The sequence below is a fragment of the Denticeps clupeoides genome, chromosome 13 (genome assembly GCF_900700375.1).
Source record: "Denticeps clupeoides chromosome 13, fDenClu1.1, whole genome shotgun sequence".
Lineage (NCBI taxonomy): Eukaryota > Metazoa > Chordata > Actinopteri > Clupeiformes > Denticipitidae > Denticeps > Denticeps clupeoides.
The window spans coordinates 20,944,600-20,956,816 of record NC_041719.1 but is presented as its reverse complement, the minus strand read 5'-3'; the positions used below and the strand labels follow the sequence as shown (position 1 = coordinate 20,956,816).

At 41.7% G+C, this 12,217-nt stretch overlaps 1 protein-coding gene across 3 annotated transcripts in view; it reads right to left on the bottom strand.

Annotated features, from left to right (window-relative positions):
• Positions 1-2,828: 2,828 nt before the first annotated feature.
• Positions 2,829-12,217, bottom strand: part of slc1a7b (solute carrier family 1 member 7b) — a 31,896-nt gene continuing 22,507 nt past the window's right edge. For 2 of the 3 annotated variants that reach the window (XM_029000429.1, XM_029000427.1), the window contains exons 3-11: positions 11,742-11,957; positions 9,090-9,132; positions 8,586-8,820; positions 8,360-8,459; positions 7,054-7,287; positions 5,493-5,687; positions 4,143-4,277; positions 3,809-3,908; positions 2,829-3,659 (exon numbers count right to left, since the gene is read on the bottom strand). In XM_029000429.1, coding sequence (XP_028856262.1) covers positions 3,396-3,659; positions 3,809-3,908; positions 4,143-4,277; positions 5,493-5,687; positions 7,054-7,287; positions 8,360-8,459; positions 8,586-8,820; positions 9,090-9,132; positions 11,742-11,957 — 1,522 coding nt within the window. In that variant the 3' untranslated portion in view covers positions 2,829-3,395. The remainder of the gene's footprint in view (positions 3,660-3,808; positions 3,909-4,142; positions 4,278-5,492; positions 5,688-7,053; positions 7,288-8,359; positions 8,460-8,585; positions 8,821-9,089; positions 9,133-11,741; positions 11,958-12,217) is intronic. The other variant, XM_029000428.1, reaches the window with a different exon arrangement.

Here is a 12,217-nt window from a genome sequence, read left to right as displayed (position 1 = left end):
CATCCACTTATGACAGGAACTCAAGGTATTAGAATTTTTAGAGAGGCTAATTGGAAATTTGCTATGGAGCATAAAGATTGATCGCTGAAGAAATGTAAGATGGTCATGTGGTCTAATTAGTTCAGATCTTGGTGAAAGTCAGCTGGCAACTTTGTTTCATCTTTTTATTCCTGTGGTTGGGTTAGCCAAACATGGAAACCTACATGCAGATCCAAATTCACTCCCCACCGGAACTCACTTACTTATTACTAGGGCTGTCAAAGTATGACAATATTATATTGTGAAGACTATGTGTTGATGATCTGCCGAAGCAGAGAGATCGTAATATAGACTACATTCTATCTACTGCGGTTCTATGCACTTCAAGTTTTCGTTCCGCAGCCAAATCGCGCTATTTGTTGTACCGCTAATGCCTGCCTTATAGAAACAACGCTCAACCAACCAAAGTGAAACTACAGTGAAGTGAAGTCATGCGAATAGCGACCTCACCCGTACCTCCAGCCAAGATCTGGACGTAAGATGGATGCTCATAAAAAGTGGAGACTACATTATGGAAACTTTCCGAGGGTTAGCCAACTAACTCAAAAGTATCTTTGTACTGCTACAGTATTGCACTTTATTTTTACTTCTTTTTGTAAACTAAGTAGTAAAGTTTACTAAAAGAAGCAAAAATAAAGCAATTCTTCACATTTATAAGCAATTTCTTCACATTTGTACCCTTTATTTAAAGAACTTATTTTCTGATTTAACCTTAGCTGGTGTTGTCATGTCATGTTAAAATGACTGTTGAATAATTCTGTAATAGTTTAGAAATTGCATTAGTTCATAAGAGTTGCTATTTTTATTATTTAAAAAGTAAAAAATATTGCTTGAAACTGGCTTGTTCTTGGTGTTATTTTGTTCTGAAGTAACATTCTTAGCTTTAAATAAACATGTTGGCGACAGATAAGACAGGTAGACAGAAGCTACAGTTTGCAGATCGATTTACATTATGGAGGGTCCTCACCAGGGATTACTGGACATCAATCAGTAATCACAGTAATCTTGTAATTTTAATTCTGAATTCCAATGTTCCATTCATATTTAATTACAAATTTTGTTTAAATGTATTTTTTGTAATCTTTTTTTCTTTTTTAATTTTAAAAGTGACATTATTGAATATTAAGCACAAATCTGCACACCCATAGCCACCCATAGCCAAGCAACGGTGTCCGCTGGTGCCACCCAAGATGCCCTCCCATCTGTGGAGTGAAGCAGCGGATGCGCCGTGGCGAAAGGGGAGCTCTGGCTCCACTTGGAGTAGCAGGGAAGGAGGCCAGGGGATGAGGCTGGGGTGAACGTGTGTCAGATGGGAGGGCGTCTTGGGTGGCACCAGCGGACACCGTTGCTTCGCTACTTCACCTTCCTGCCACCCATAGCCAAGCAACGGTGTCCGCCGGGGCCACCTAAGACGCCCTCCCATCTGACACACGTTCACCCCAGCCTCATCCCCTGGCCTCCTTCCCTGCTAGTCCAAGCATAGCCAGAGCTTCCCTTTCACCATGGCACATCCGCTGCTCCACTCCCATTCCCACTCACTTTCTGCCTGCCTCCCACAGGCCAAGCGCCTCCGGTCATCCTCCCCAGTTCTTCCAGTGTCCACTCCCCATGCGACGACGCGTTCTCCCGCTCTGAACATGTCTGCAAGTGCGTCCCCAAACTCGCACGTTGACAAACATATTTGTCTTCTCCAATGTTTAAAGAGTATTAAAAACAGTATGTTTAGGAAAGGTGCGATAAATCGCAAAATCAATTAAATATTTTAACCCACTGACAGCACTAGTTATTACTTTTGTAACTCCATACCCACAATCTTGATTAGCTAAATGGTGAAACACTTGCTTGGTCATCCACTTGTACTGACATAATTGGTCAGTGTAATGCCTTATGGATTAACTAATGCTCAATCCATTTTTCAATCGATTTAAAAAAAAAAAATTCTCCGTCAATTAATGTTCCGTCATGAATGTGATATTTTAAGAAACGTGAGGGTGAAGAAATCGGAGATTGCATTTTTTGGCTAACAAATTTGGTTGAACGGAGAGGGTATGACAAAGAAAAAGGCCTCTGCACTGTCTGAGTGGCCCATATGGTTTAACCATGTCTAATTTCTGTTTACATTTGTACCCCCACACATGCGCATCTCACTAGCCCACTTTTTGAGTTTTCATGCTCAGGAAACTGGTTTTTCCCACATTGCAATAATTGAAGGCCATCTGTAAGCCTGGGCTTTGATTAGGTGTGTGCATTTTGTAGTGCTTTTTGTTAAAATTTTTGTCATCTGAATAAACCAGAGGCTTCTTGAGCTGCATCTGCATCCTCCTTTCTACACCAATGTGACACAGACTAGAATCAGTTTCACTTTTAGGTCACTGTTTAAATCTCTGAGCATTCTCTCCTGCCCATAAAGTAATGTGTGAGCTAATAACTATTCTGCAGGCATAATGTCTCCTAATTATTCAGAGTTTATTTAAAATGTGATTTTTTTTTTACCTGTGCATAGCTGCCAGTCATGGGAGGGATTTAAATTTAATTCAATTAACTGACATGGCAACGTTACAATATTCTGTTTGAATGTATTACGGGAGAGAGCACTGCCAATGGTGTGCTGTAATCCTCACATTATCAGACTTTAGCACCCGGAGCACCCAATGGCCTCCCATCGTATAATGAGCCACAGAGGGGTGAAATAGGGAAATTAGAAGATGGGTGTGTTTTCCTATATAAATGAGTAACAGTGATCATTGCCTATTTTCAGAAGACATCATATTAGTTGGCTTTTGAGGAACTACAGGACAAACATCTTAGTGTATTTTGCTCAGCTGACTTGCTGTACTTTTAGTACAACTACATCTTTCACCCAAGAAAACATAAATATATGAACATATCATACACACACATTTCCACATTTGAGAAAGAAAGAAAGAGAGAGAGAGTTCTTTCTGTCCACAGCTTGCCTTCTAGAAGTCTGGCACAATCTGTGGTTAAGCATCTAATAAATCCAGTGTGATCATGGGCTGAAAGCTACAGGATTTCACCCTGTACATATGACTGTCTGACCTTCTCCAAATACCTGTATTCAATTAGACATATGAACATGCTTGTCCAGATGGCCTTGGCATTGGACTGGAATGTTCCTTGTCAGCCACCATTGGAGAACAGTTCAGAGCAGTCTTTATTCTGCCATTTCTCTAAATGGGACCAGCAGAAGAATGACAGACATATAAACATATTTAAATCATGTAATTTATCCGACCTTTTTAAAATCATAAAAAAAACTAAATGAACATTTTGAGTCTGTCAGGATCTCCACTGGTGTTCAATGGTTGTTGTCCTAGGGGCCATAGACCTCCAGGCTATACATTTGTCTCTAAGCCATTCATATCAACGGCACAGTGGTCCTTGTCCTTGTTCTTCAGGTGCCGTGGTGGTACAGGGGGCTTTTTCCGCTCCTGTAGGGGTGGCCGAACACCCTCCTCCAGCTGCATTAGGCGGGCTACGTCTGGGGGGAGCTGGTCATGCTTCAAGCCAGGTGGAGGAGGCTGGAAACTCCCATTAGTCTGCTGACCGTTCATCATCTGCTGGAGGTTCACTGGTTTTGTCTCACAGATCAGGGGGACCTGAAGGGAAAAAATAAATTCAGGAAAACGTTCAGAAACTGGAGCAAGGATTTTAAACAGAAAAGGTAAATCTTTGTGAAGTGAGTTCATGACATCAAAACAGAATAAAAAGTCACTATTTACAGATACCTCCCCCCAGAAACCCTCACCCCATCCCCCTCTTTGATGAAATCTTTTCTGCAGATGTGGGCCATAATTCCGGTAGCCAGCGCATCTCCCATCACATTCACCATTGTTCGAAATCTGTCCCTGAAAAAGTTAGAGTGCAGTGAGTCACATTTTCTGTCAGGTCTCCCTTCTGCGCTACCCAAAAAAATCTGTGCAGAATTACAATTCAGATTCCAGGCCTGTTGGCAGTTGACTAAGTCTGGACACAAATTACTCTACAGTCACTTTTACTGTTTTACTGATATATTTACATTTACTGTGTCTTTGGAATATTTTTATTTCTGTTGAAATTAGTGATTGTACTTAATAACTCACAGAGCCCAGTCCACGGCGATGATGAGTGTGATGTCATCAGTGGGCAGTCCAACCGATGTTAACACAATCACCATAGTTACCAGGCCAGCCTGTGGAATTCCAGCTGCACCAATGCTGGCTGCAGTTGCTGTGATACTGGAAGAAGAGAAGAGTTGGAGAAAAAAAATCCACATTGTGGACATTTCTGACAAGATCATTGACTGCAATGTAAATGAAGCAAATATGCACTGGCAACAACAAAAATGCTAATCCTGTGTCGCCTAGACTCAGAATGGTGGCTACACAATGAAAGCTCTGTATCCCACATTGTCACAAAGGCAGGAAATCCAGTCTATCTGGCTCTTTTTCTAGTGTGCACTGAGGGTCCTGCTGTTAAACAGATGTTGGGATTTAACTTCCTCAATAAAAAGGACTTCAGACATAAGCAGAATATATCTTCTTGTTTTTTCGTTTTGTGCAAACTAAACTTATACAATAAATATTGTAAATATATTTTAAATATGTCTTAGACACCATGCAGAGAAAAACATACAGATAAAGAGGGAGAAAGGAGGGAATAGAGGGATAGATGAAAGTGACACAGATGGAGCAGCAAAGCCAGAAATGTCAAAGGGATAAAAAATAGAATTCTGGCGTGACAGTGTGTGAGTGATTTACCCAGGTCACATGGCTTAGCAGGGGATTATAGACCAGTTCTCAGTTGTCACCTGTTCCACATAGTGCTTAATTTTATTGCACAGTGTGCTGCCACTGTAAAAGCATATGAAGATTAATCAGGAAACAGGGCTGTTATTATTTTACATGAACCAGTACTTTCTACTTCTGGAGGACAATTCTGAGTAGGAAAATGAAAATTAAACATGTTAATGCAGTGCCACACATCAGTGGACTAAGGACTGGAATTGCCACATTGTACTGACACCAAGTGCCTTTCGTGTGCTGATTATGGTTGAGAGTATGGTGCATGTGCTGATTATGTGTGTCCTTGTTATCTGGTAATGCCTGAATAAGGGTCTTACTACAGCTGTACCTTGTTAATAATACTGCCTTTTGTCTTTACAGTGTTTCAACATTTTTTACCTATTTTACCTATTATAATCTTTTTAAAAATGGGAATCCTCCAATATAAGGAGAAGTTACTGTGGGCTATTGTTTTGGCTTTTTTGTGCTTTTGCTAGATTCCTTTGTACACTTGTCTCCTCCTAACTCCTCTGTGGTGGGACAAATGTGGGACAAATCCTTTTTTTTCATATCAGAGCTATTATTTACCCTTTTTGACAGTATTCACTGCCAGATTTTCTATGCATAACACTCACTTAGCCTGTAGTTCAGCACTGTGAAGCATTTTACCTGATGGTGATAATCTGTCCAAAGTCCAGCTCATAATTATTGACCTGAGCAATAAATATGGCCGCTACAGCTTCATATAGAGCCGTGCCATCCATGTTGATGGTGGCACCTACTGGCAATACAAAGCGAATTATGCGTCGGTCGATATGGTTGTTCTCCAGGAGGCACTTGAAAGTGATAGGCAGCGTGGCAGAACTGTTGGAAGACACAAAGAGTGCAACCACATGAGATGTTGACAGAAGAGGCGTAAATCCAAATTCATCAAATAACTGTCAAATATTTTCACTCATTTACACTGATCAGCCATTACATTAATATTTATTAGATTTGCCACTTAAACAGCCCGGACCCATTGAAGCTCCATTGTGATACATAGCAAGCAAAGCACATGGTACACACAAAGAAATGTGTCTTCTGCATTTAACCCATCACCCTTAGTTGGGCAGCCATGAAAGGAGCAGTGTGTGGGGACGGTGCTTTGCTCAGTGGAACCTCAGTGGTACCTTGGTGGCTGGGGATTCGAACTGGCAACCTTCCTATCATGTGTCTGTTTCCTTATTCGCTAGACCACCACTTCCCCTATAAATGCTATAATCTATAACTGCTTTTACTGTGTCAAAATCACTATTGTTAGTAAAGCACCTGTACTTTTTTTTTCTTAAACTGCTTTTTTTTTTTATCTTAAACTGCCAACACAACCAGCCTTGTTGATTTTTATGGCCGTTTTGCAAAAAGCATTTCATTGCACCAGTAGCCACCAGTAGCAGATCCTGTGATTTGAGAGGTCATGCCTTCCTGGATTAAACTTTTTTTTCCAGCACATCCTACAGGATTGAGATCGGAAGAATTTGGAGGCCAAGTTCAAGTAGGTTGTACATCACAAAAAGTAATATTCACATGAATTCAGGACCCTAGCGGCACGTTGCCCAAAGCAATCTCAGCAAGCCTGCATTCTTCAATCCTGGTGCAATGTCTTCACAAGGTAAACAATGTGAGTTACATTATCTTAATCCACGTTTATGCTTCTCATGTGCATCAGTGAGCCTGGGCTGCCTACAACCTAACACCAATCAACAGTTTGTTCTTCCGTGCAGTACTTTTTGTTGTTTTTGTACAGCATTCTTAAAAGGCTTCATATAAAGGCTAGGAGTTTACGTCCAAAACTGCTTTTTAAAGAATGTATTTAAAGAAAATGTAAACTTTCAAAGTAAAAATATTAACTAGTTCATACATTGTTTTGGTTTTGAACAACATATATCATGTTTGCCTTTAATACATTGATACAACATTTCATGCTGGCAGGGACACATTGCCATTAAATTGCACTTAAAATACATTTAGTTACATTAGACTTAAAAAAGTATTTTTAATATTTTCACTTAATTCATTTTTTAAATAGAAGAATATGTTTTAATTTATTTTTAATCCAATGGTGAGCCCAAACCTGTAATGTTATTTTATTAAAATATTTTAAAACTATGACAACAGAACATACTGGACATAAATCAAAAAAATATAAGCATGTAAATTCCCATAAAATAGCCTGAAGTAGAATCCCAACCTGGAGGATGTTGCTAAGGAGATCAGCAGGGCCTGCAGAATCCCTCTGATATAGACAATGGGGCTCTTCTTGGTGATGAAGAAGTACATGCTTGGCAAAATGAACAGACCATGCAGGATCAGACCCATCACCACGGTAACAGCATAGAAGCCCAGTTTCTTTCCCATTGCAGAAGGGTCACTCATCTCTAGGATTTTTCCAGCCACCAGAAACACAATACCGAAGGGGAAGTACCTGGATATGTTGGATTAGACAAAAATAGTACACCCTCCAATTTGACCATGCACATTTCAGAATCAAATAATAAGAGGATGGAATTTTGCAACATACATTTTTGCTTACATCTCGCTCTTTTTCATTTTTGCTAGTGAGACTTTTGGTTATGCTGCTCATTTTTATAGTATCACTGCTGGCTTTTCAGTTGCCCCGCCCCGGTTTACGCTGCCTGAGAACAAGGTTGGACCTCTGGCACAATGTTCTTGTGTTCTCATTGGCCAGCAGGTTTTTGAGTGACAGCTCTGTTCCCCTGAACTAGTGATGGGAAGTTCGACTCTTTTCAGAAGGGCCGACTCTTGTGGCATCTGTAGCCTCATATTTTAGCTTTACTGGTCAAATACGTATGCTTTGTGTGTTGATAAATCATATGAGGCTCTCTGAAAAGAGCCAAACTTCCCATCACTAGTTCAGAGGAATGGAGCTGTCACTCAAATATCTGCTGGCTGTGTTCATGGGAAGTGCGGCTAGATTTACCACACCGTAGTCAACCACCAAAGGCACCTGGGGAGCAGTGTGTGGGGAACCTCTATCACTGTGAGATATGACACACAGCAGTAACAGCCATTTGGGATCATATATGGAATGATCAACTGAAGGATTAACCAATTGTAAGTATTGAATAAATATGTGATGTCTAATGGCTGATGCCGTTCTGCGTGTTCTTGAAGCCCACCTATCTTGCAGTGATAGAGTTCTGGGGAACGGAGCTGCCACTCCAATACCTGCTGGCCAATGAGGCGAAGCCCCACCCATACGAGAGAAATGTGCTTGTCCAACCATATTCTCAGGCAGCATAAATGTAAAATGGGGCGGAGCGACTGAAAAGCCAGCAATGAAACTGTAATTCACAAGCCAAAAATGTCAAAATTCCAACATCTTATTTTACATTTCAATGGCGTATTTTTGTTTGATATTTGAAGTTTTGTTTCAATTTTTTGGCACAAATCTGATTCCATAATGTTGTAAATCTTGATTTTCATTTCTCATAACTCAAATGTTGAGTTATGCACTGTTGATCATAAAGACTTACCAGATGACAATGGCAACAATCTTTAACACAGCTTCATTCAGGCTCTGGCAAAAATTTACTAAGGCACTGCCATTAGGTCCCATCCTGCCCAGCATGATTCCTGATAATAAAAGTAATAGTCAGAGTCACCTATTCTTTCAGCAGCAAAATGTTTGATATAATGAAACTTAAACCTTCACAATATGCAGTCACTCATGTTTAAATAGAGCAAAAAGTACAAATATACCCATTGTTGCAGAGAAGATGACAATGCCCAGAACATTCATGCCTTCGCTCGTTCCAGGTAAAGTTCGAAATACCACATCTGGTGGTGGAGTCAGGTCCAGCTGGAAATTCTGGATATCACTTCCATTGTCATCTTGTATCCCATAGATCAGAGGCCTTCTTGTTGTGCTTTCAGTCAGTCCCTGGCTTACGGTGGTTTTTGGAGTCTTCATAATGGGTACACTATTTGTCCGATACTGTTGGGGAAAATAGACAAGTCAACAAGACAATGTTTCCAGAAAACACCCATCTGAAACAGAATTAAAAGGAACATTTGGGAACAACATGAATGTGAACATCAGCCTTGACCCATCCAGAATGACAATCTTGTCATTATAAGAAATTTTAGAAAGTCATAGTAAGTCATGGTGTCCAATCATGTAATCATTTGTTTAGCAGTTATTCATACTCATGACTTTGCAGCTGGCAATTAGGTGTGCATCTGTCTAGAACCATTTGAACGCACCTGTTGAAATGTGGCTTGTACCAGGTTGGCAGGAAACATGTTTCTAGGAAGAAATCAGAGATTTTCTTAAAACCATGGCACACTTATTGTACTACATCATTACACCGCATTATGATGTAGGGGTTAAAATTAAAAGAAAAACTGAGACAATGTCTTTTTTCAATAATAACATGGACTGTGGCCTACAGGATGGCCTGCATGGCAGGTGGGGAAGTGCAACCTTCATTCCTACCCTGTGCAGTTCTGCATTGACAAAAGCTGAACCCAGTGACCCACAAGGATGCATTTTCCCTTTCATGCATTGAGGAGTCACTGACAGGCCTGAAAAGATCTGCTTGGTATGCCACCCTGAACCTGGAAAGCGGCTATTGGCAAGTGGAAGTGCACCCAGATGACTAAGAGCAAACAGCTTTTGCAACACCCCTGGGCCTCTACCAATTTCAATGCGTACCTTTTGTACTGTGTAATGCACCTTCGAGCACCTGATGCAGAGGTGTATGGGTGAGAAAATGCATAATTACCAACTCATTTATTTAGATTATGTAATGGTATATTCTCTTGATTTCTGATCCCGACTATTGTGTGGGGTGCTGTGAACAAGTGTTTGTGGGCCTGAAGAAGGCCTTGTTGAAAGCAGCAGTTCCACCTGTACACGGACACAAGCCTTCAAGGATTAGGAGCTGTGAGATAAGAATGGGTGATAGTGCATGCCAGTTGGAGTCTGTGTGATACAGAGGAGAATGACCAGAACTAATGTACCTTCAAGCTGAAGCTGCTTGAATTGTGGGCAGTAGTCGAGAAAGTGACAGACTATCTGTGAGAGGGCAAAGTTTCATATATAGTGTACAGTGACTACATTAGTAGTTACAGGGACAGTCCCCCTGGAGCATCTTAAGGTTAAGTATCCTGCTCTGGGACACAATGGTAGTCAGTGGGATTTGAACCTGGGTCTTCTGGTTCATAGGCAAGTGTGTTACCCATTAGGCTACTACCACTCTACTACCACCCCACCCAGGGGACAGCCAGGGGTCAGCCAGGGGACCCGTATCCACATCTCTTAACTGCTATAGATATGTACCCAAGGTTTGCTTTCGCAGTGCTGACAAGACATGAAAATGCAGTCAAGGTGATCTGGGAGGAGAAGATTCAGAGATACAGGTGCTCTGAGTGCCTGCTGTCTGACCAAGGGCCCACCTTTGAGTTCTGGATTGTGAAGCAGCTTTGTGACATGTATGGGTGCATGAAGGTGAGGAAGACACCCTATTGCACCCATGGAAATGGCGCATGTAAGCACTGGAACCAGGTCATCCTGAGGTTTCTGAACACACTGCCCCTAAGGGAGTGAAGTCTGTGAAAGATGCACCTGTCCGAGTTGGTGCAAGAGTACACCTCCACCCCTCGTAGCAGCACCGGCATTTCCTCTGGGTTCTGGGTCATGTTTGGGTGCCAGCCACGCCTACAGTTGAAGAACCCAAAGTAGAGAGGGTGCAGGAGCACCGGAGGCGCTTGTGGAGAGCCTATGGCATTGTGGAGGAAGGAAGGCAGCAGCACCGTCAGAGGGATGGTGCCAGGACACTGGTAACTGTAGTTGGGTGCTTCGCCTCATTGGCCAGCAGGACCATCTTGGGGTTGAAGCAAGCCTGGTATGGGGAATAGTGCTTGGGACGAGTGTTTGTTTAGTCTGGGTTCTGGGTCTGGGTTTTGATTTTTTGAGGTGTGGGATGACATTGATTGGCCAACGTGCAACAATTTTTATAAATTGGTGGTCGGCTGTTACAGAGGGACTTGCTTTGGGAAAGAAAGACTGCATATATGAGAAACTCAAGATAGTTTGGTGACTGTGTGGCAGTGGTGGCCTAGCGGTTAAGGAAGCAGCCCCGTAATCAGAGTGTTGCCGGATCGAATCCCGATCCTCCTAGGTGCCACTGAGCTAAGCACTGTCCCCACACACTGCTCCCCGGAGACCTGTCATGGCTACCCACTGCTCACTAAGGGTGATGGGTTAAAAGGAGAGGACACATTTCACTGTATGCACCATGTGCTGTGCTGCTGTGTATCCCAATGACAATCACTTCACTTTACCTTACTGCATGGGTGAAGTAGCACGCCTTGGCAGAGGAATACGGCATCAGGATTTGAGTCCGAGAAGTAAATGGTAGCGACGCCAGAGCAGCAGTCACTCTGTGTGTTTTCTGTCTCTTTGTCAATTTAGTTGAGGTGTGGACCTTCATTGGTCTCACACAGCGGTCAAAGTTCAACAAATTTCAACTTTGTCCCACCTCGAACAAGGCCTCCTCGAACAAGAGAGGAGCCCCTCGACTAAGTGGTTATTTATTGAACATTGTCTTTTCATGTGTTTACTATGTTTCCGTTCCCTTTGCTGCTGGTAACTGCTGTGTTGGAATTGTCACTGGGTGCAGTGTAGGGTGAGGGGATTAAAGCCGGGAAGGGGGCTGCCATTTTAGACCAGGAGAGCGATAATTTAAAACTTGTTCAATAAATCCTAATGACATACATATTTTTTTTGTGTGTCCAGGGTGCTCCAGGGCATCCAAAAATGGCTACAAAATTTTTTACAATCATTAAAAAAAACTAAACTAAAATGAAGATATTACCCTGGGCCACCACAACTGCTAATTTTTTGTATCTTACCGAATGAGATCAAGCAGGGCATCAGCTGAGCTCATGATGGGCTTCCCACTATCTTCTGAATCTTCTTTCTGTGCCACTCCACCAGGGTGGATAATGGACACCATCACAATACCCACTACTACAGCCAAGAAAGTGGTCCACAGGTAGTATGAGATGGTTATCAGGCCGAGTCTGCTGGAGCACTTTGCATCAAGTGCTGCAAGTCCAGACATCAGACTGTAAAGCAGAAAGACAATAAAATATGCTTGAAAATTCATTGAATATATGATTTCAGATACTATGTGATTACTTTATGTTTCAGTGTGATACTGGTACAATAGCACAGGAAAAAATTGATACTATACACACAATACAATAATTATTATATTGTTATTTCCAAATTAAATACATCAATACACACATCATATATCATTATTTCCATTTGTGCATACTGTTACATTTTGTATTCTCTAAAATGATGTAATGTAATGCACTTA